The sequence below is a fragment of the Globicephala melas genome, chromosome 12 (assembly GCF_963455315.2).
Source record: "Globicephala melas chromosome 12, mGloMel1.2, whole genome shotgun sequence".
NCBI lineage: Eukaryota > Metazoa > Chordata > Mammalia > Artiodactyla > Delphinidae > Globicephala > Globicephala melas.
In genome coordinates, this window is record NC_083325.1 from 74,839,046 (window position 1) to 74,861,456 (window position 22,411).

At 58.0% G+C, this 22,411-nt stretch overlaps 1 protein-coding gene across 2 annotated transcripts in view; it reads left to right on the plus strand.

Annotated features, from left to right (window-relative positions):
* Positions 1-15,846, plus strand: part of HS1BP3 (HCLS1 binding protein 3) — a 35,721-nt gene extending 19,875 nt beyond the window's left edge. Inside the window, exons 5-7 of one of the 2 annotated variants that reach the window (XM_030858314.2) lie at positions 7,922-8,085; positions 9,491-9,626; positions 13,627-15,846. In XM_030858314.2, coding sequence (XP_030714174.2) covers positions 7,922-8,085; positions 9,491-9,626; positions 13,627-13,891 — 565 coding nt within the window. In that variant the 3' untranslated portion in view covers positions 13,892-15,846. The other variant, XM_030858318.3, reaches the window with a different exon arrangement.
* Positions 15,847-22,411: the final 6,565 nt, after the last annotated feature.

The following is a 22,411-nucleotide window of genomic DNA, read 5'->3' on the forward strand; positions in this document are numbered from 1 at the left end:
ATTCCCCTGTGTTGGGAAGTCCTCCCTGCTTTTCCAAACCCTGCCCATCCACAAGGCCCGCTGCCCCCTCCTCTTCCCCCAGTGTCCAGGGAGCTCCGCAACCTCCAGGCCCCAGGTCCCTGAGGACCCTCAGCTTCCCAAGGGGCAGGCTGGCTCCTGCAGGATCACGCTTTCCTGTAAGACTGGGCTTCCTTCTGTCTGCTCCAAGGAGGGGGAGCCAGCACCCGGGGCCCTGTGCCGTGGCCTCAAATGGTGAAGCTGGACGTTTCTCTGGAACGTGAATCATGTGTTTTGTCATAAATATTTATACAGATTTTGCTATATCTTTCCTAAAATAACCGTATGTGTTTTAGTATAAAAATACCTTGCTTCCTTTATTCGGATGGAACTGCTACTCTGGGATCATTCTGTGGTTCTGAAGACTTCCGGCACGCTGCCAGGTGCCCCCAGATCTACTAACCCAAGATTTACTTATTTTCCCCCCAGCTTTATTGAGATAAAATTGCCATGTGACGTGTGTAAGGTTAAGGTGCACCATGTGATGACGCGATGCACCTACGTAGTGTGAAATGATTACCACAATAAGGTCAGCCATCGCCTCACCACCGTTTCCAAGATAGAGAAGCGAGGCGACCCCCAAGGACAGGAGCTCTGCAGGGACAGCTTGGCCTCACCCCGCCTCACGAGGGGCCCCAGGAGCTGCTCCTCCTCGGACGCCTCTTGCTAAGTATCCCGGCTGTCCCTTTTGGGCTTACGGCCCCTTTAGGGTTCCAGCCCCCGCCTAGGAGAGCAGAGCCCGGCCGGGAATTCTGCACCACCTGGAGCTGGTTAGAAATGCAGGTTCCACCTCAGGCTCCCTCGAACCTGGACGGGGCCCAAGAACCTGTGTTTTAACGAGCTCTTGGCACGCTCCACAGGCAAATTCCTGCTTGAGGAGCCCCCCAAACCGAGCTCAGCAGAAGTCTGGGAGAAGCAGGAGGACAGTGATGCAGAGAGCAGGTGCACCAGCCGCCAGGCTCTGCCACTCACAGGGGTTCCAGTAGGCGGGCTCGGGGAGGCCTTTCCTGTTACTCTCAGCCCCCGGCCCACCACTGTCTCTCGGGTCTCGCTCTCTGGTCTCCTGCTGGAGGGCCGTTCTTCCTATCGCTCTCGGGGCTGTGAGCCAGGGCTGGCGGCCTCGCGCTGTACCTCCACGCACAGCACTTAGCCTCGGCCGTCCTGGGTCCAAACAAGGAGCGTGCAGGGGGCACAGTGGGCCCCTTCGTCTCACCCTAGAGCTGTCACGGTGATTGCAGCATCAGCTACCGTTAGGGGTGACCACAGCACCCCCTACAGGCATGGGTTTCCCCATCCACGGCAGTGCACAGAGTCTGTCCTGAGTGAATAGAAGTGTCAGGGACAAACACATGGAACAGTGCCTTCCACTTTTCTAACTGAGTAGCAAGACGCTTTGGTTCTAGAGAAATCTCATACAGGACCCTGATATATGAAACAGACAGAAGTAAAGTTGGCCGGGTTGGGACAGGAGTGGGGACTGGATCTCTGCCCCTCAGCCTCAGCCCACCTCGGTGGCGGCCCTGGGCAGCTTTGCAGAAGGCCAGGGCCCCTGAGCGTGGTTTGAAGGCCACTGGATGGAAAAGCAGGAAAGCCTAAGATGTGTGGTCACCCCAGAGCAGGGCTAGCGGCTGACTGTCCCAGGTTCAAGTCCCGGCTCTGCCACTTAGCAGCCGGTGGGCCCTGGGTGGGTTGCTGAACTTCTCAAAAGCCACAGTTTCTCTCTTTGTAAATTAAAGTCCAGGCCCAGTGATTGTAAGGGTAAAACGGGATGAAGTACAGGAAATTTCCTTTGTATGATGTTAACACTATTTCAGGTTTACTTTGCTCTGAAAAAACCCTTGGGTGTTTAAAGTACACAATTGAAATGGAAAAGGCAGCTTTTCCATTTCCTGTTGTCATGCAGATATCGGCCTCGTGTGTTGTGTACACAAGGGCCTTTGCCTCCCCTCCAGCGTCTTTGTGGTTATAATTGAGGAGCCTCTCCAGGATCACACGGTCTGGGGCGTGGTCCAAGCGGGAGCTGCGTCCTCTTGACTCCTGGCCCAGGACTTACCCCATCACCCCCAGACCGAGACGCCCACCTGTGCCGGGTGCCCACTTCACAGCCCCGGTCCATTTGCTCTCCATGGCGGGTGATGTAGGGGATGGGTGTTCTTCGCCGCAAGGACCACCAGCGTCCACTGGTCACGTCAGCGTTTGGAGTGTCGTTGGGGGTATTGGAATAAACGAAGACCGCCCAGATGAGAACACGCAAAGGCCACTTATTCAGAGCAGGCCATAGCAGGGGACTTAGCCACCATCACCTGCGTTTGGGCAGAGACTCACAGGCAGGCGGGGAGCAAGAAAGATTTCTGGTGGCAGAAGGGGAAGGCTCGGGTCTGCCTGACTGCAGACTATTGGCATGCGAAAGCCAGAGGCCTAACCAGAAGTGGGGCGGCCTGCAGCCTGCGTGTTTGCTTGGGGGAGCATATTTGCCTCTGTCGCTGGGCCTAATAAGCGGGAAGCAGGGTGAAGACGAGGGAAGCTGGCAGTTACCGATCAAGGCCTGGCCACTGGGGCCATAGCTGCAGAGACTGCGGTGTGGCTTCCTGGGCCGGTGGCTGCAGGTTGCGGGTTCTGTTTATATCTGGCCTGGCGGTTGCCTGTTTGTTCATACGGTCTGTCGGGGCCGCCGTGGGTGTGATCAGGGTTGGGAGTTTTGCTTTCAAGCCGGGGGTGGCAGAGCCCCTTCAGCTGGGCCGCCCTGGTTTCTTGGTGCTGCTGCCGTGGTGGGTGAGGGGCAACGTTTGGCCGCCCCTGTGCAGAGAAGGAGAAATGTCATCCCCCACAAGCTGAGAAGAGAGAGAGGTCCCTGAGGTCCTGGTCCCTCGCGGGGCGGGGAGGGTGCCCAGTGGCCTGGAGAGTCAGGCTGGGGCTGCTGAGGGTGTGACTTGTGGGAAAGGAGCAAATGATGGGCGTCCAGGGCAGCTACCTGGACTGGCCGGTTTACTTTGTAGAGCCCAGAATGGAGGCAGTTGGGACGAAACACAATGTGAGCTAGACGTCCTCAAGCAGCGCCTGTGATCACGGGCCTCTGCTTTGCCCAGCAGCGTACAGGCTCCACTTTGCACCTTCCAGATCATTCCTTGTTCCCACTGAACAGATAAGGAGACACTCAGAGAGTGAAATGACTGGCCTGGGGTCGTACACAGGTTCTCCTGCATCCCCCTCCAGGGGGTCCTCCCTCAGACCGGTCATAATGCCCCCATCCCCGGCCCTGCGGGATGTGGCCTGACTTCCCCTCAGACCCTCCCCCTCCTCCCTCCATGCACCTGCCGTCCAGTTGTTGGGCACTTGAACATACCAAGCCCTTCCCACCTCAGCGTTTTCACAGGGGTCTTCTCTCTGCCTGGAGCACAGCTTTCCCAACCCTGCTCACCCTTCCTCCAGTGCTTTCCTGAATCCCCTGGCCCAGCGAGGCTGGTGTGGGCCCACAGGGTGAATGCCTGTCCTCCGTGATTGGCGCGACTCCTGTGATCGGGTCGCGGCGGAAGCCCGTTGCCTAGCGCTGCTGCAAATCACATTGTCCTGGAATGAACATCACAAGTTCATTTACTGGCACTCCGAGAATTTTCACTAATGGGGGAAAAAAAAGAAAGTGAATTTAAGATTAAAAAGTGAAAAGTGCTGTATTTTGAAGCAGGAACATTACACGCTTGGAAAAGAGTTGATTTCCGTGTCTGATTTAGTATCACCCTGGCTCTGAAGGTAACAGTCATGTTGTCTGTGAGTCTTGACTTCAGAAGGATCCACCGTCTTCTGGTTAGTCTAGGAGATGCCTCTGCAACTCAAGTGCACTCAGGACCTGGGCCCTTGGTCCCCATCGGGGATCTGTCACAGGGGCAGGTGCATCCGGGAACACTGACACAAGCCCCCTGGGTGGCCGGAGGGGAGGACGTTCTCATGTCAGTCCCTGTCACCAGAGCCGCCTGAGCCCCGTGGAGCAGGGCCGCTCCTTGGCCTATCAGAGCTGTCAGCTGTGGCACCTGCCGCCTGTCACTCATGCGCGCTCCCCGCCCGCCTGCAGGATGTGGCCTGGCCTGGACATCTGTCTTCTATCAGGCACACACAGCAGGAAAGCTGACGTCTGTGCGTGCACACGCGTGTGCACTGCAGGAGCATGGTTCCATGTGCCTGCACCCGTCCAGGGACCTCCCCCCACCGCCCCCCACCCCCGACCTCCTGCAACCCGTGCTGTGCGGGAACCCGCACAAGGTCGGCAGCTGCGGTTCCGTCCATTGCAGACCCCACTGTTTGATGCTCAGTTGCCCCATCCCTGGTGACAGGAGTCTGATCGTACCAGCCTTCCTTTGGAGGAGGGAGAAGGGGGGGCATCCTTTATGGCTCCGTGCAGAGGGTGTGCTGGTGGCGGGCACGGCAGAACTGGGTGGTGTGTCCTGCGGGCATCCGGGTGGATGCAGGTGGAAAGGAGCTGAGGGGGGACAGAGGGGGCGCCAGGACCGTAGCCGTGTGTGCAGTCTGAGTCCACGTTCACACGATGTGTGAGGGAGGGGAGGGGAGGGGACGGGCTTGGAGTCTGAGTGACTCACCTGACATTGAAATGCCTGTCCTGTCCCTGAGTCAGAATCTGGCACCATCCTAAACTTGTCCCTTCTGCCCACGGGTCACTTCAGCAGTCCACATTTATCAGCACTTTGCCTTCTGACGGCCTCCCTGCTCTCATTTTCCCCAGTCCGGGCCCTGGTCATTCCTCCAGGGACCAGGAGCAAAGCTTCCACGGGGCACTGGGTTCCCGGTGGTGCCCAGTCCCATAGCCCCTCACAGATTGAGGGTCTCTCTGCCTGTGTCAGTCTTCTGCCCTCAGCCCCACAGGTCACTGCCCTCCTCTACGCCACCTCCCCTAGGAAGCCCTCGGGCTGGGTTGGCTCCTTCCTCGGGGCTCCGGCTATCACGGAATGAGTGCCCTGTGTGGTGATGACGGGTGTATGTCTGTGACCCTGCTCGGCTGTGAGCTGCTGGGGACAGTGCCAGGTCTTCCTCACCTCTGTGCCCTCATCACCCAGCACAGGTTCTTGCCCGTGGGAGGTACTTCCCAAGCGCTGGCACATAGAAGTCACTCCGAGTGAAAGGATGAGCTTTTCTTACGGGAGGGCCGAGGGGCTGCTGGAGAGACCAGCTGGGGTGCCTGCGAGATCCCTGGAGGAGGAGCCGTGGGGTGGAAGGCCTCTGTCTGAGATGATGCTGGCCGCCCCTCTCTCTTCACTCCCTTTCCCCCCATCCGTCTGTCTGTCTGTCCATCCTTGCGCCGCCCCTCCATCCATCTGTTCTTTCGTCTAATATTTATTGAGTGTCTGCTCTGGACCAGGCACACTACTGAGTCCCCAGAATTTGGGGCTAACCAGGACAGGACCCTGGGGCTTTCGGCCATCAAAGCTCCGTGTTTCTTCTTCTTCTTTGTCTCCCCTGGAGACGGGTCGGAGGTAGTCGGGGAGACGGAGGATGGCCCAGGAGGAACAGGGTGGGGTTTAGATGGTGCCTGACTGAGCAGCCCCATGGGCTGTAGAGTCGCTTTATTTCAGTTCAAGACACAGAAGATAAAAAATGTCTCCAGGGAGAAAAACAGGAACATTCATCGGATTTGAGAGGAAAACTCACATAGCAGGAAAGCCAGGCCTAATTTGTGCTCTCCGAACCAGAAGTAGGTGCAAGAAGGGAAATCGTTGAAATCTCTGCCTGGCTCCTCCAGAGATAATTAATCACGTCTGTCCGTTCACTTCCTTTGTTCTTCAGACCCTCCCTTCTCTCTGTGCTGCCTCTGATTTCTGGTTGGTGGGAAGCCCCAGCCCCTGCCCCAGGGGGCCAGTCTGCTGGGGAGGATGTGTGTGTGCCTTCCCCACGGGTGGTTTCAGAGCTGCCGGTTCCGGTTCCGAGCAGGGTGGACCTGCGGACGCTGGCTGCGAGCTCCCTGCTGGGGGCTCCCCGCCCTTCACTGTGGCAGCCCCTGCCGGGTGCAGAAGCACAGCCAGGCAAAGGGCGGCTGCGACGGGTAATTGAGGGGCAGCCGTGGGACGGAGCCCGCAGGCCCCTGGCTGGTCCAGTGGCTCCCAAACATGGCCGGTCATCAGCGTCCACAGGGACACAAGCGGCTCCCGGCGCCTGCCGCTGGGGTTCTCATTCAGCGGGTCTCGGCTGGCTATGGCCATCTCCAGCTGGCCTGCCCCGAAGGCCAGGGCCTCGTCGGTACCCGCTTACTAGGGGTCATTAGAGCGGCGCTGGCTCTGCCTGGTCTGTGAGGCAGAAGGGGAAGACATCCCAGGAAAAGCAGGACACCCTGACTCCTTAAGACGTGTGAGGAAGCGCAGATGAAGTTTCTGGAGGAGCCCAGGCTCCCTTCACCTTGCCCAGCACCACAGGCAGGGCCTGGGGATGACACCACAACGGAGGTGTGGCCCTGGTGGCCTGTGGCCTGAGCCCATCTGGCTTGTGCCCGAGATGGAGAAAAGTGCAGGGACTGGGGTACGGCCATTGAGTCCCTGGCCCTGCCTGCCGTGTGGCCTTCAGCAGACACCCAGCTTCTTGAACCACCGTTTCCTCGTCTGCTGAGAGAGATCTTCCCGCTGGGGCCTCGGCCCTGAGCGCCGAGGAGTGTTGGTCCCGCGGCCTTCCAGCAGGTGCAGCCTCACCTTTCCTAGCTTCTCCCCACCTCCACCGGGAGACTGAAATTCTAGCAGACACCTAAATCCAGACCGTGGGAACAGCCACCTCTGAGCGCCCTGGCCGCCTACACCCAGGGCTGCCCTGCTGCTGTTTCTCTGCTGCTGGTTAATCTGTGTGTTGTTTACGGTGGTATCAGCACAGTTTGACTGCACAGTATCGCCCGCATGAGCTCAGCTGGTGGCCTCGGTCCAGTGGAACGGCCCTCCAGGCAGACAGGCGCATGGAAGCCCCACTTCCGGTTAGAAGCTTATTTCTGTTGTTTGCAGGAACCTTAAAATGGCTAATTTAGGCACCACCAGCAGGGGTTGGATCACCTTGTTAAAATAAAACCAGGTTTGTTTATTTCCTGGCGCTATACCTTCCAGTGACGTGTGTAGATCTGCAGTCTTCAGCTCCCTGAAGGCTGCCATGTCCGCTGTGTAACCACCACCCGGATCGGGAAATAAAGCCCTCCCGGGGCCCGAAGCTTCCCCGAGTCCCCTCCTGGTTTCCCGCAGCAGTGTCTGGCCCAAAGCAGGACCTTGGCCAGTCGATGAATGAGACGCAAAGGCACCCGAGGGGTGCAGAGGTGACTGGGGCTCTGAGTAGCCAGAGGGGTTTCCCGAAGGAGGCGATGCTGGCTCAGTGGGACTGAAGTGTTTTCTGGAACGACGGAGGTTAGACCGCTCAAGGGAAGGGGGGATGTGTGGGTGGAAACAAGGGAGCATTGCCCAAGGCTGCCTTCTGTTCTCCCCTGGGTCCAGGCCCTGAGGTGTGCAGCCTCAGGTGCGTCCATCCCTGTGTCCGAGCGGCTGTCGGTGGCTCTGTGATGAGCCTGGCCCCCGGGGTGCTGAGGTGGTGTGGCCTCGCAGCTCTGGAAGGAGGGCACGGCCTGTGGCCTGTGGCCTGTCCTGCTGGCCCTTCAGGGCTGGAGTCGTCTGCAGTCAGTCGTGTAGTCCGGACAGCCTCCTACCTGCCACACACCCCACAGCGGCCGTTCCCTGGGCGCAGGGCTGGGCCGCTTCCGTAGCGGCGCGTCCCCAGCTCACTGTCGCTCCTTGGAAAGCTCCTACGCGACACCAGCTCAAGCCTGCCCGGTGCCTGTGTGGCTGGCCGGCAGGGCTCTTGTGAGAGGTGCTAACCTCGAATTCTGTCTGTGATTCCCCAGCTCCAAGAAGCCCAAGAAACGCCCGGAGGAAGTGGCCGTGAAGCCCAAACCCTCGCCCTGTCTCTCCATCTTTGATGAGGAGGTGGACCCCGACGAGGGGCTCTTTGGCCCGGGCAGGAAGCCCTCTCCCCGGAGCCCCGCAGAGGACGTGCCCCCCAGGGACTGTAAGTAGAGCCCCGGGGGTGTTCCTTTCACTCTCGGTGTCTCCCGGGTGACCCAGCCAAGCTCTACGAGTGGCTTTGGACCCACCACACATGAGCAGGACAGCTCATGTGTTAACACGATGCAGATGCAGTCAGTGGAGAGATTTTCTGCTGGAGAAATCTAGTCTCACACCTTGTGTCCCCATAGCCTGGAACGTTCCAGGGCTGTATGTTTATTCTAATCATCCCTCAGAAGCAAAGGGTAGTTTTCTTTGCTGCTTTGAAAAGTGTGGGTTGTGACTGGTGTAGAAGTGCCTTTGTTACCTCTGTAGCCAGATGTGGGCACCTGGTGGAGAGTGGACGCTGGCCTGCCTCCGGCCTGCTGGGGCTCTGCATGACTTGGAGTCTAACAAGAGGCTCTGTGTCCCCTGCAGAGACCCCGAGGGAGGGTCCAGTGCAGAGCTGGAACAGGGAAGCTGAGCAGCCTTGGGACTTCCACACTCGTGCCTGTTTTGACCCTTCCTATCCCCGCCCGCGTTTGCATCCAGGGTAGGGAACTGATGTCACCCATTAATTCAGCCGGCACCAGGCGCTCACTGACGGCCAGGCACTGTGCTGGGGCCGAGAACACCTGGATGAGTGAATCACAGTTCTGGCCTCAGGGCCTCCCTGAGGGAGACAGGACGTCTCCTGACCATTAGAGGCTAGCCTGGGCCTGTAACAGGTCTTAGCAGGACGTCCGTGCCTGTGGGGACCCCAGGGAAGGCTTCCTGGGTGAGGGTCAGGTGGAGGAACTGTACCTGAGCTGGATCCTGAAAGGTCAGCGGAGTTTGCCAGGGCTGCTGACGAAGCACATTCCAGGCGGAGAAGCTGCAGTTACCTTTCACGAAGGGCAGCGTTGAGCAGTGGAGGCGGTGAGAGGGTGGGGAGTAGACCCCGGCTCTTCGAAGGCAGAGGCCGTGGTCAGAGCCGTATCTGCTCACCACTGCATCCCAGAGCTGGCAGCCCTGGGCCGGTGGTTGGCGCTCAGTGAGCGCTTGTAGGAAGACTGGGGTGCAGCCCTGGGGACTGGCCGGGGCCATGGGGAGCCCGGGGTGTGAGCTGAAGAGGCTGTTTCCTCCTAAAAGCAGTGGGGAGGCCGCAAGGACTTGAAACCGGGAGGAGTGGCATCAGGTGGCTCTGGCCCAGCATGGAGGGAGGCGGGGGCCAGGGCCGCAGGCCCCCGTGAGCACATGTCTCTTGCCCCACGTGGCCCCGTTCCTCTGGTACTTCCGCAATCTGCCTTGCAGACCGAAGTGACAATATTGTTTCCTCTCTCCTGGCTGTGCCAGGAGGTTGGGCCAGACGCTCTCCACCCTGCACCCCGCAGGCAGCCGAGGACAGGCTAGGACTTCTTCTGACCCCTCTGCTGCTGCCTCCTCCGCAGCCCTGAAGCTGTTTGACGATCCTGACCTCGGCGGAGCCGTCCCCCTGGGTGACCCCTTACTGCTGCCAGCTGCCCACGGGGGTGGAGGACCCACGTCCCGCCCAGGCTGCAGGGAGGCCTCCGAGGAGCTGTTCAGGTACCATCTGTCCCCAGTGCTGCTCTACCAGGTCTGAGAGTGGCCTGGACAGAGCCAGGGACCCGTCCAGTCTGGGAGCACTTCACCATCCTTGGGCTCCGAGGGAGGGAATCCCGACCCATCAGAGGCAGGAGCCTGTGGGTGGGGGCTGACCAGGAGGCAGCAAGTGGGGTGCGATGAAAGGGTTGGGTGGGGGGCTGTCAGCAGCTCATCAAATTCTAGAAAGACAGGACTGCGTGTATACAAATAGGGTATGTAAAGAATGAATTATGTAATTGCACGAGCAAGTGTAACTGGCATCAACAGGTTGGGAACAGATACATAAAACTGACTTGGTAGCACGCAGCGCACGTCGTGGGGGGCAAAGTGCAGACGTTCTGGGCAGTGGCTGGTACCCATCGGCAGGCCTTATGGAGGGGAGAGCGAGGCTTAGCCTGTTACGTGGAGGCCGATTGACAGAACATGTGCACACCTGACCGCCGCGAGGGGTGTGCCGTGTGTCAAGCAGTATGCTGGGCTCTTTACATGTTATCTTATTTAATCCTCACAGCAGCACCGCCTCCCACCCTCACCCTCCACGTAGGTGCTATTTTCTCCTTTTTACGGAAGATGGAGGGTGGGAGAGGTGACTGGCCCAAGGCCCCCAGCTCCCAGGTGACAGGCGGGGATTGGGACCCAGGTCAGCCTGCCTGTGTCCCGTCGTCCCCCGCTTCCAGGACTCTGAGCGCTTGGAGGAGGAGAGGCTGGCAGCTCCGCCTCCCACCCCGGGGCCGGCAGGCTCTCCCTGGGCTTCTGCTCGTGCCGCTGCTTCCTCAGCACGCTGGGCACTGTGCATCTCTGCATCGCATCATCTATGTCCCCAGGAGGCAGGCCGAGCCTGGCCGTCTACGGGACTCTGAGCTCTCTCTTTCCAGGAAGAGTTACGTGGCGCTGGACATGCGATCCCGGGAGGCTGTCACCACCCGCCCTCGTTAGCAACCGCGGGCTGTTAGCCTTCCGAGTGCCCGGCGAGCCCGAGTCACAGCGACGGCTCCCTGCCATTACATCTCCCCATGGCCCCTGGCAGCTGTTCACGCTCATCCTGCGTCCTCACCGCTGACACCCAGGCAGCAGTACTCCCTGGGAGAAGCTGGGACTGTTGTTATGTGCTTCGGGGTGACGCTGAGGCCCAGGGAAGCAGGTCAGCCCCGGGGAGCCTCTGCCGTTGCTAGGACTCAGCATGTCCTAGCGGGGCAGACCCAGTGGGACCTTTGGGCATCGTTTATACTAAATCCATTACACTGGAACTTTCCAGCCCATGTTCTGCGGAACGCCGGTCTGGGGGGTCTGAAAGGTGTTACCTTCAAACGCTCTCTGTGGCCAGATGTCCGGGTTAAGCAGGACTTTCCAAGCCTTTAGTGTGCGGGCACGCGTGGCTCAAGGGCGATGCGAACGCAGCATTTCACGTTCCGGTTGGTCCCTGGGACCCTTTCCTTTGTAAGGCCTCCTACATCCCACAGGGCTCTCTGGCAGTCACTGCCATAGAGAATGTGAGTCCTGTGACCCTGCCTTTGCTCTGCCAGACATCTGGTAAAGAAGGAATTACCCTCTTGAGAGCAGGAACCGTATTTTTTTTTTCTTTGTGTGTCCTGGGACTATGCAGGTGGTAACCGGGCTTCCTTATGATAAACTTTCTAATATTCATCCATCCAGCAGTGCTTTCATCACCCCTTCATTCCACCACTGGCATCTGCCATCCCATCCTGAGGCAGCATGGAGGGGCGCTTGAGCCGGGTTTGGAGGCTGAGATACCCCCGTTCCCTCTTGCTCTGGGGCCCCAGTTTTGGTCTTTAGTCAAGTTCTGCAGAGACCTGGGGAAGAGGAGTGGCCTCGGTGGTTGACCTCACACCTGCAGGGCCTGGAAGGGAGGGGAGCTGGACCTTGTGTCTGTGCGACCTGTTTTTACCCGTGACTCAGGGAGCCCAGTTGGAAATAGGGTGCTTGGCAAGAGATGCTGTGTGGCCACCTGTATCCCAGGTGTGACTGCCCCACCTTCTGCCTCAGAGCAAATCCAGCTCCTGATTCGCTCCAAAGAGTCATTGCTTTGCCAAGCAGTATAAATCCTGAACTCCGACACAAGCTTTTAGCTGCTGCTTTATTTCCCTAAGGGCCCCTGTTTGAGGATTTCAGTCCCCCAGAGCTTTTCCTGGGTACCCAGCCTCCAGTGGAGGATGTAGGACAAGCCAGCACCTGCCCCAGGGGGGCTCAAGGAAGGGCAGCACTTGGAGGGAGCGGGGACACAGCTGAGCTGAACTTGCCAGGAGGAGCCTGTCCCGGGGTGATGCCTCCTGGGATTGCCTGGAACTCACTCTTTCAAGGCCTGGCTTGGGCCAGTCCCTCTGGGTCTGGAGGGACACCTTTTGCTCACTTCTCTGCCATCCGTGGGAGGCTCTGAATTCTCCCCTTGGGGCCTATGCCGCATCACAGGAGGCTGACCGAGGAAGCAGGCAGGGTGACCCACTGCCCCTTCAGTAGCTGCTTCCTGGCAGGCAGCCCTTCCCAGGAAGGGCACCTCCACCCTCATGTAGACCTCTGCCAGGCCCTGTGGTGCCGGGAGTTGTTCTGGCCAGAGGTGCCTCCCCTCTGCTCCTGCCTTTACTCAGCCGTGCTGCTGTCTGAGCTGGAGCCCGTTCACAGTTAGGGAGACGGAGGACCAGGCAGGTGGGGTGGGCTGAGGCCACTGAAGGAGTAGCAGGATGAGGGAGGGAACCACACTCCGCCTGCCGCGCTGCGTGTCTCTGTACAAGGGGTTGTAACCCTGTGGGGTGATGCCGCTGTTGCCATTTGGCAGATGGGAAACCAAAGCTTGGAGAGGCCAAGTGGCCTGCGCGAGGCCCCCCGGTCTTCTGCCTGCAGCGCCTCTGCCCTCCTTCCCCTGTCCCCAGCTAGCTGTGGGCCCCAGGCCAGGCCCTTCATCTTTCTGTGCCCCAGTTTTCACATCTGTAAAATGGAGCTAACATCTGCTACCAGACAGTGTCTTGTGATTACTCAGTGAATTAACGGATGTGGAGAAGGCCGGCCGTGGTAGGTACCCAGCCCAACGTTGATTGGGTGGGCAGGTCGGGGGATGGGTTGAATGGGTCTTTTCGCTGTGCACCTGGTCTGCAGGGGTTGAGTCCTTGCACAAGGAGCTGGCAGCAGGAGCTCCCTCGGGCAGAGGGCAGAGCGGGGCTGCCTCTCTTTCCTGATGTCCAGGACTTGGGCTGGTCCTGAGTGACCGTCACACTGCTTCGGCCTTCAGTTCCACCAACAGGCCGTCAGGTCCGGGGCGTGGCGGAGTCTTGGTGGGTGATGGCCGAGGCCGGCTTCAGCCCTCAGGGGGCCGTGTCTAACGAACGCCCGGGTGGCCCACCAGGGGACGCTGTGGGCCGGCAGACTCCACCCCACGATGGCTTAGAGCCCCTCATTCATTCTTTCTCTGGCTGAACTTGGCCTGGATGAGAGCCCAGCATCTCAAGTCAGACTTACTGGTTCCAGCTCAGGCCGGCCACATGCTTTCACCTCAGGCAGGTGGCTCGGCCTCCTAGGACTTGAGCGTCCGCATCTGCAGGGAGAAGATTGCGCTGTACCTCCCCATGGGTTGTTGAGGATAGCAAAAGGTAATGGGTCTAAAGTGCGTGGCCCAGAGCAGGAGCTCCGTATGTGGCAGCTGTTACTGTTATTTCTTGAAGGGTTGAAGGAGGAGTCACCTAAAGGAGCCAGCTTGTCTGGAGTGGGATCACCCGAAAAGCAGTCCTGCAGAGGCTGCCAAGGGGCCGGCTCTGCTCGCGCTGGGCTGCGGGGGTGCAGGGAAGGAGAGCCCTGCCCCTCAGTTCCTCCCCGGGGGCGGATGGGTGGAAGGGCGAGGCTGGGAGGCGGGGGGACCGAGCCCAGTGCCCTGCAGGGGTGCCTGCCTTGGCAGGGGGCACCTTGTCCCTTTTGCAGGAGATTGTGCTCAGGGCTTCTCCCTCTGGTTCTCTAGAGTCGAAGAGGACTTGGACCAGATTCTGAACCTGGGGGCTGAGTCCAAACCCCAGCTTCAGCCCCAGCCCCAGCCCAAGCCTCCAGTGGCAGCTAAGCCAGCGCTACTCAGAAAGCCAGCTGTTCCCCCCAGGGCGGGTTCATCTGAGGCTGTGGCCAGGCAGCAGAAGCAGCAGCAGCAGATCCAAGCCATGGACGAGACGGACATCTTACAGTACATCCGGGACCACGACGCGCCTGGCCAGGCTGCCCCCAGCCTCTTCTGACCGCCCCCAAGCCCTGTGCTCTTCCTGAGCCAGCAGACTCTCTCCTGTGGAGGGGCACGTAGTGAGGTGCAGACTTGGACCTGTAGGGCCAGAACCTCTATTCCCAAGGGAGGGAGGGTGGAAGCCGGGTCATAGGACCCCTGCACTGCCTTTTTCCTTTTCCTCAGCCCTGTGGGTTCATGGAATCCTGCAAGATGCAGAGAGCAAGGTCACTATAGGAAGTGGAGCCAAAGTTGTCTCAGCCATGTGGATGTGGAGGGGAGAGCCTGTGGGGATGCCTTGCTAACCAGGAGCCCAGTCCCCAGGATGTCATGAGACTGGGAGCGCGGGGGGCCAGGGAGGCTCCACTCGGGGTGGGAAACTTTGTGCCCACTTGTGCCCACCGGCTCTGCCAGCCCCAGCACGTGCCCACCGGCTCTGCCAGCCCCAGCACGGGAGGGAGGGCTTGGCCAACCTGGGGTTTGGGTGGGAATCTCTAGTCACCATGACTCCTGGAGGCTTGCAGGCCCTGGCAGGCTCCCCAGTAGAGGGATGCTGAGTGGGTGCCCAGGAGAGCCTGGCTAGGTGGGGTGGCCCAGCCACCTCCGGTTACCAGGTGCTAAGCACGGTGCCTTCCCAAGTGTCATAGCTCAAGGGAGACGTCAGGCCCAGCCCTGCCTCTGGTGTGTAGATGGCCTGACAATCCCCATGTCTTCCTTTCCTAGGGAAGGCCTGGCCAGACCACGGCCTCCTTGGGCCTCTGGCCATAGGGCCGATGTCCACCGTTACAGCTTTGAGCACAGGTGTCCCTGCCTCCTTCAGGGACGCCTGTGGCTGAGGTGCCCCTCCTTCTCACGGCCTGGGCTGGCTGCTCTTTGGCCGCTACTTGAAGGGCCCCGTCTGTCCAGTGGTGGGTGCTGCCAGGCCTTCCCTGTCCTCAGGGTCTGGATTTGCTCACTGGCCTTCCCCCAGTGGGAGCCTCCTTCCCGGGAGAAGGAGCCCTGTGCCGGGCAGGGCCAGTGCCTTCGACTTCTCCCCGACCCCCTTGCCCCGGCATACGGGTCTGAGCATGGTGCATGTTTAATGCAGCAAAGAATGCCTCTTTTGTTGTTGTTGTTTTTGATACAGCCTTCATGTTCAGAATTAGTTTTTAAGGAAACACAGGTTTTTAAAAAAACGCAACCGCTGTTGTCCCTTGGGTTGCGCTGCTCGACAGAGAGGATTGGAAGGAGGATTTGGGATGAGGACCCCAGGCCGTTCCCCATCGGGGCCAGGAGCCAACCCTGATCCCTCAGGGATTCTGCCGGAGCCAGGCCAGTGTTTGCTGCCCTCAGAGTCTCTAGCACCCGCTGCCCAGTGCCAGGACCTGCAGGGCGGGTGGGAGCGCTGTCTGGTTTGTCCCGCGTCTCACGTCCCCCTCCCCCTGCACTGGTGCCAGCGTGAGAGGAAATAGGCGGCCCCGGGGGCTGAGAGCCTAGTCCCTCCTCCCCCTCTGCCTTATGTGGGCCCCGAGGGCAGCCTCCCTGGGGCCCGGAGCTCCGGGACAGCCTCAGCCCCCAGCACAAGCCGCCCCTCTTCTCTTTCGCCGCCAGGCCTTCACACCTGCACGCCGCGCTGGGGTCCGCGCTCTTGCCGACTGCAGGAAGGCCTCCGAAGGAAGGAGCAGGTGGTGAGGCGATGGGCTGCCGTGGCCCCTCTCTCCTCCCTGTTCTCTCCTCTGGGCCGCTCCCTCCCGCCCCCAGCATGCGACATAGGGGAGAGGGTGCAGCTGGCAGGTGGCCGTGGGGGGCCACAGGCGGAAGCTGCCACTCCGGTGTGGCTTCGCCCACTGCTAGCCCGGCCTCCTCCCTGGCGGCCTGGCACTCGGACACCTCAGCAGAGATACTGATGCTCCGTGGCGCCGCAGGTCTGGGACCCACCAGCCGATCTGTGACCTCCAGGCGTCCAATAAAGTCCGTGTCGGTGGCTCATTCCCACATTTGTTAGTGGCGACCTTTTCTGACCCCGGGCTGATGGGGGACAGTGTGGGGCACTGTCTTTACAGCCCCGGGCTGATGGGGCTCAACAAGGGGCACTTCCCTCGAAGGACCTGGGGTGTGCCAGGCCTCCCAGGCTGCTTCTGTATGAGGCAGGGCGAGGGCAGAGGGAGGATTCCACTGTGTGAACTGAGGCAGAGGGGCCAGAGGCCCCGGCCTGGTGGGGTCATCCGTCAGTAACTGCTCAGCCAGGACCTGTTTGGAAAGAGGACTTTTTCCTTCTCCAGACCTCACTTCTGTCTCCTCAGGGTAGGGACTGGTCTAGGCTTGAACTGGCCTCGAGGTCCCTTCAGCTTTGACACAAGACAGCCCCGCCGAATAAACCCGTCCATCCGCTTCCAAACCTGTCCTAGCCTCCACTCTCCTGCCAGGGTCAGATTCTGAGATGCTGCTTCCTGCCCGGGACCCAGAGGTTCTCAGCAGACGGCTCTGCAAGCCGACATCCCCCAGAGCACTAGAAACGGGTCCCCGTGCAGGGCAGTCTGCGAGCCCACGCCGGCCTCCCTCACCACTCGGCTTTGGAGCTCGCAGCTAAGCTCAGATGGGGGTCTTGGCTCCCAAGGACAAGCAGTTGGGTCGTCCTGAGAAGGACCACGCAGCCCACAAGCCTGCAGCGGAGAGTTCACCGTGGAAGGAAAGTGAGGTCCACTGAGGGCAGCGTTTGTTTGTTTTGCAGCTGTGTGAGCCCTGTGGACAGGATGTGCCGGCTGCTCTGGGGGCCCCGCTCCCATCCCCCATTTTTCCTCTCAGGAAGCCGGGAACTCCAGCCACTTCTCCTGGAAAGTCCCCATCCTAGTGTCTGTCCCGGCCGGGCCGGGAGGCGAGCTCCGCTGGGGGAACCCACCCTTCCACACTCTGGTGTCCCGTGACCGTGTCAGTGCCACATGTCTGGAACCCAGCCTGCCTCCGTGTGCTCTGGGGCTGCCCCGAGGCTCAAGCCCTCACAGCAGACGCAGATGAGGCAGCAGAGGTCCAGGTGATTTGGGGGCCCCATGGCCGTCATGCCCAGCTGCCAGCTTGGTGTCGTCGATACAGTCCGTGTGGTGGTACGCTTTCCTTTGTCTCTGGGGAGACCCGGCGTGGAAGGTCACGTTCGGCTCTCCAGCTCACCAGCTGCCCAGGTGAGCATATCCTGCGGACGGGAGAAGGGAGAAGAGCTACCAACACGGCGCTTGGATGGTGGCCCTGGCTGGGCAGCAGGCACCCCCCAGTGCTGCCGGGCCTTTGGGTTGAAGGCCACCCAGAGCAGGCGTGGTCGACACTCAGAGCCCCTTTGAGTGGATGACCTTTCAGTGTCAAGTTGTGGATGGTACCATTCAGTGCAAACCCTCATCACTTAAACCGTTCCCTTGAGGCCTCACGACCAAAGGACCAGGCTCCGTGGGCCTGGAGGGATCTAGGTTCCGGTCCAGCTGGGCTATCCGACATCCCCTCACCCTGCAGTGCCGAGTGAAGAGACTTCCCTGGGTTCATGTGAAGGGCCAGGTAGGCTGTAACGTCCTATTCGTGCCTGAAGGACTTTCCTTGGGCTGGTCACTACAGTTCATCCCAGAGGGACCCCTGCCCAGGACAAGCTGCACGCTAGTGAGATGGGGCAGGCTGAGGATGGCTGGTCAGAAGGCACTGCCGGCTTCCGCCCAGCCTCGCCCACAGCCCCGGGCACTGACATTGACTTCCAGGTGTTGTGCTACGTACGACATGGTGAAGGGGACCCAGGTGTGCAGCGTGGTGCGTACAGCCTGGAGCACGGATGCGCATCCCTCTCGTGGCTGAACCTCTGGTTCTGGTTTAACACGGTGCTGGCCGCTGGTGAGAGCTGAGGGATTTCATTTCTCAGGTCACACTCAGGATGAAGCCGCACTCCTGGAGCGGGGATCATGGGCTCGGCGCATGGCCTCAGTAAGCAGGAATCCCTGTTGACAATTTTCAGAGGTGCCGATGCTTCTCTGCTAATTTGGCAAATAGCGGCAGCCTCTAAATTCCTTTTTGAGTTAAGCTGGGGTAGCTTTCTCCAGCCCAGCCAGCCAATCCCGTCTGTTTCCTCACATGCCGAACGCATCCGCAAACACTAAGCATTTAATGGCACCTACCGTGTGCAGGCGCCGTGACACGTGGAACACGGGGAGTCAGGTGGGTGAGGCGTAGTGAAAGATGCAGGTCAGCCCTTCTGGTCTAGAAGCTCCCCATCGTGCTTGGGCATCAGTCAGTTTGATGAATAAGTGCATACAAGGAACAAGAAAAGTGCACGAACAATACAGGGCAGAGAAGCGGGTGGCAAGGCCTGTGTAGGCGGCACAACTCTGGTGCTCAAGAGACACAGAGCAAGAGAGACCAGGCCAGCCTGGCCGATGAATGTTTCCTGAGCACCTCTGGGTGCAGTACCTGTTCTAGGCACGATGGAGGACACAAAGATGATAACACATGAGTCATCAAAGCCGGGTCTACCGTGAGCCACGCTGAACTGTAGGTTCTGTTCTGTTCTTTGGGCCTCCTGCCCAAGCAGCAGACACAACTAGGAAAAGCACCTCCTCCCACGCAGCCCTCTCTGCCCCTCCCCCTCTGCCCCCCCCCCAGCAATACAGTGTTACATGCAAGGTGACCCCAGCTCTTAGTCACTGTCTTAATTTCCTAAGGCAGCTGTAGCAAGTACCACAAACTGGGTGGCTTTGAACAGCAGGAATTTATTCCCATTTCCGGAGGCCAGAAGTCTAAAATCAAGTTGTTGGCGGGGCCGCGTTCGCTCTGAAGGCTCTGGGGAGAATCCTCGCTTGCTTCTTCCAGCTTCTGGTGCTTGCTGGCAATCCTGAGAGTTCCTTGGCTTGTAGCTGCTTCACTGCAGCCTCTGCCTCTGTCTTCACACAGTCATCTCCTCTGTGTCTTTTCTGTGCCTGTGTCCAAATTTCCCTGTTCTTGGAAGTAAACCAGTCATTAGATGAGGACCACCCGAATCCAGTATTACCTCATTTTCCCTTAATTACATCTGCAAAGACCCTATTTCCAAATAAGGTCCCAATCACAGGTTCCATGGGGACAAGAATTTCGGGGGACACTGTTCCACCCAGTTCAGTGCCTCGGGGTCTGAGGCTGAGCTACCTGAGTGCAGAAGTGATGACTTCATATCTCCTGTATCAGCTTCCGGGCTTTTTGGGTGCCATGTGGTCCCATGTGGTCTTGGGGCCTTGTTATCATACAAAATTGGGGAAAATCACCCCACCGCTAACAACAGTCCCGGGACTTTGTACATTGCTTGTGTCCAGTGGCGGGAGCAGGACACACCGAGTATGTGACTGGTGGAGCCCCAGGGCCTGACACCTCTGGGCCATTATACACCTTTCCCCAGGGCAATGGTAGGCTCCAAATAGGTCTGATTACCCGTGCTCTGAGTGGATGCGATTCACGAGTAAGCTGAGGCAGGCAGCGTCCCATTCTGTCCTGTCCACGCCATGGCCTCTGTGGTGTCCCCTTGGGCTTGTATTTCAGCAATACCCTGTCATCCCCACACCCTGTCTGAGGAGGGGACAGGTCGGGGAGGGAGCTGGGAGGGAGGTACCTTTGTTGGACACTTACCCGGTGCCAGGGTTAGATTTCTCTCATTTGCAGCTGCCCCCAGAAATGCCCAAACCGCTTCACTTCAAATCTTAGTAAGAATGACTCTTTAGAGCAACATGTAGCACAAGATGGAGATTGAGCAGGGCTCAGAGCCGTCCTGACTGACGGGCGGCTGTGACTCCCTCCCTGGAGGGTTGCAGGGCTCTAGAGGTCTTTCCGGGGACCCACATTGCCTCCTGCTCGGAGCCCTGGCTCAGGAGTGGCCTGATGGCTTTCCCAGGTGTCTGCCCTCCCCCCAACACCCACCATCCTCTCTCTGGGCCCCTGAGGAAGATGGAAAATTCTTCCAGAGAGTGAGACCTGCGGGCCAACTCCCAGGCGCCCGAGGGGGTGTCCCAAGGCCTCGGCCTTCTCAAGTGGGTTTTCTTACCTTGGCAAGATTGCTCTTGGCTTCTCCGTTCGTGTGTTTCTGTTTTTTCTTTTGGTTTAATAGCCACTTGGCTCATTTCCCGCTAAGAAGCGCTCTCGGTCCCAGAGGGCAATTTTTAGAGTAGAAAGCAGAACAGCTAACTTCTTGTCTACCTGTCTCTCGGACCATCCCGAGCAGCAGAGGCGCAGCTCAACCCAGTGCTGGTCTGAGGGCTTCCTTCTACTGACCAGACAGTTGAGGGCTCTAGTTAGGCTCGGTCTGGTTGTATGGGTGGCCCTAGGATTGGAACCCTGGCCTCACTCTCTGTATAATATAAGCCACAGGTATGGGAATGGAAAATGCTGCAGCACCTTGCGTAAAAGGTTTGGCAGTTTTTAAAAAAGCTGAACATAGATTTACAATACAACCCAGCATCTCCCTGCCTAGGAATGTACCCAAAGAGAAAGGGAAACACGTCCACACAAAAACGTGTACACAAATACAGCAGCTTTATTCGCCATGGCCAAAAAGTGGAAACACCCACAAAGTCCATCAGCTAGTGACTGGATAAATAAAATGCGGAATAGGCACACAATGGAATATTATACAGCAACGAAAAGGGACGACATGCTGACACATGCTACAACACGGGTCAACCTCAAAAACATTACACTGAGTGAAAGAAGCCAGACTCAGAAGACCACATATTGCATAATTCTATTCATATGAAATTTCCAGAAGACAAATTCTACAGAGACAGAAAGTAGATTAGCAGTTGCCTTCGGTTGGAGGTTGAAACAGTGGCCAATGGACACAAAGGATCTTTTTTGGGGCTGGGGAGGGGATGGGGAAATGTTCTAAAATTGGTTTGTTGTAATAGTTGCACAATTCTGTAAATTTACTGAAATCACTTAATTGTACACGTTACGTGGGTGAATTTTAAATTATACCATTAAATTCTACCCCAATAAAACTGTTAAGAAAATTAATGACTGGAAAATGAAACAAACAAATAAAAAATCCTTGGGCAGCAGAGGGCAGCGGCTGGAAGGGTGGGCCAACCCCTGGCTCTCCAGCCTCCTCGCTGTGTGGCTCCAGGCCAGTTACTTACTCTCTCTGTGCCTCAGTTTCCTCACCTATAAAATGAGGGTAATAATTGTACCTGCTTCATTAGGGTAGTTATAGGGAGAAAATTAATTAATATTTGTAAAGTTCTTTGATCAGTACCTGGTACACATTATATGTGAATAATCAAAATTCCATTGAGTTGTTAGTTGTTTATTGTGCTGTAAGGAATTCTAGGATTCCTCTCTTGATCTAAGACTGAGAACCAGACCTTTGGGTGGAAAGGGAAGCCGCCGGGGGGCTCATGTGTGAGGGTGGGTCACTCTATGTCAACCTCTCGGCCTCTCTGAGCGGAGGTGTGCAGAGAGAGCGAACACAGCCTGCTCCTGCTGCCTCACGGGGTGGGGATCACGAGAGATGACACATGCAAAACCATCGGAGACCCACTAAAGGGCCCTGGCGCTGAGGGGCCTGGTGTCTGGGGCCCCAGGGAGGTGACCAGGGTCCTAGATCTGGATGGGCCATGGAAGGTTAAGGAAGATGGAAATGGCCGGAAACGAGCTGCTGAAAAAGATGTCATTCTGATGAATATTCCTTATAACACCAGTGGGGCCATGGCCCCAGGGAGCTCATCCCAGCAGCCCCCCACACTCCAGACCTGGTACAGCTCTCCCAGCACCATGGAGACAAGGAAATAAACACCACTGGCTTCCCTCTCCCGGCCCCTGACCTTTTGTTCAGAGCAACTGGCGGGGCGGAGCTGGGAAGGGAAGGTCAAGGAGAGTTTTCTGGCAGCCTTGTGGCCTGACTGGACTGACTGAGGTGTCTCAGCACTCGTGCCCCTTCCTCTTTTCGCCTTGGGCCTACTCCAACTTCTCATCATCCCCTGTTCACTCCGGGCCGCAGTGGGGCAGAGGGTGTCTAGCACCTGCTTTGAAAAGAAGCCACGCCCACAAAGGCTTATACACAAATGTTCATAGCAGCGTTATTCAAAACAGCCCTCACCCCCAGCCAAAGGAAACAACCCAAATATCCATCAACTAGGCAACGGATAGACCAGCAGTTACATCCATACGGTGCAACAGTGCTCAGCAAATGGGGAGGAGACTACGAGTAGATATAATGACACAGACGGATCTCAAAACATGGTTACTACATACTGTATGAGTCCATTCATATGAAATTCTAGCAAAGGCAAAACTACAGCAGATCAACGGTTGCCAGGGGCTGGGGCTGGGTAGGGGAGAGGGAAGAATGACGCCAAGGAGACATGAGGAGACTTTCTGAGGTGACAGAAATAGTCTAAAATTTGAGTATGACTATAAAAAAAAAACCTCATTGAACTGTACCCTTAAAATGGGGAGATTTTATTGTAAATTCTACCTAAATAAAGCTGTTGAAAAAGGAACCACAATACAAAAGTAAATATACTTCTACCATTCAATTCAGCAATCATGCTCCTTAATATTTACCAAAATAAGT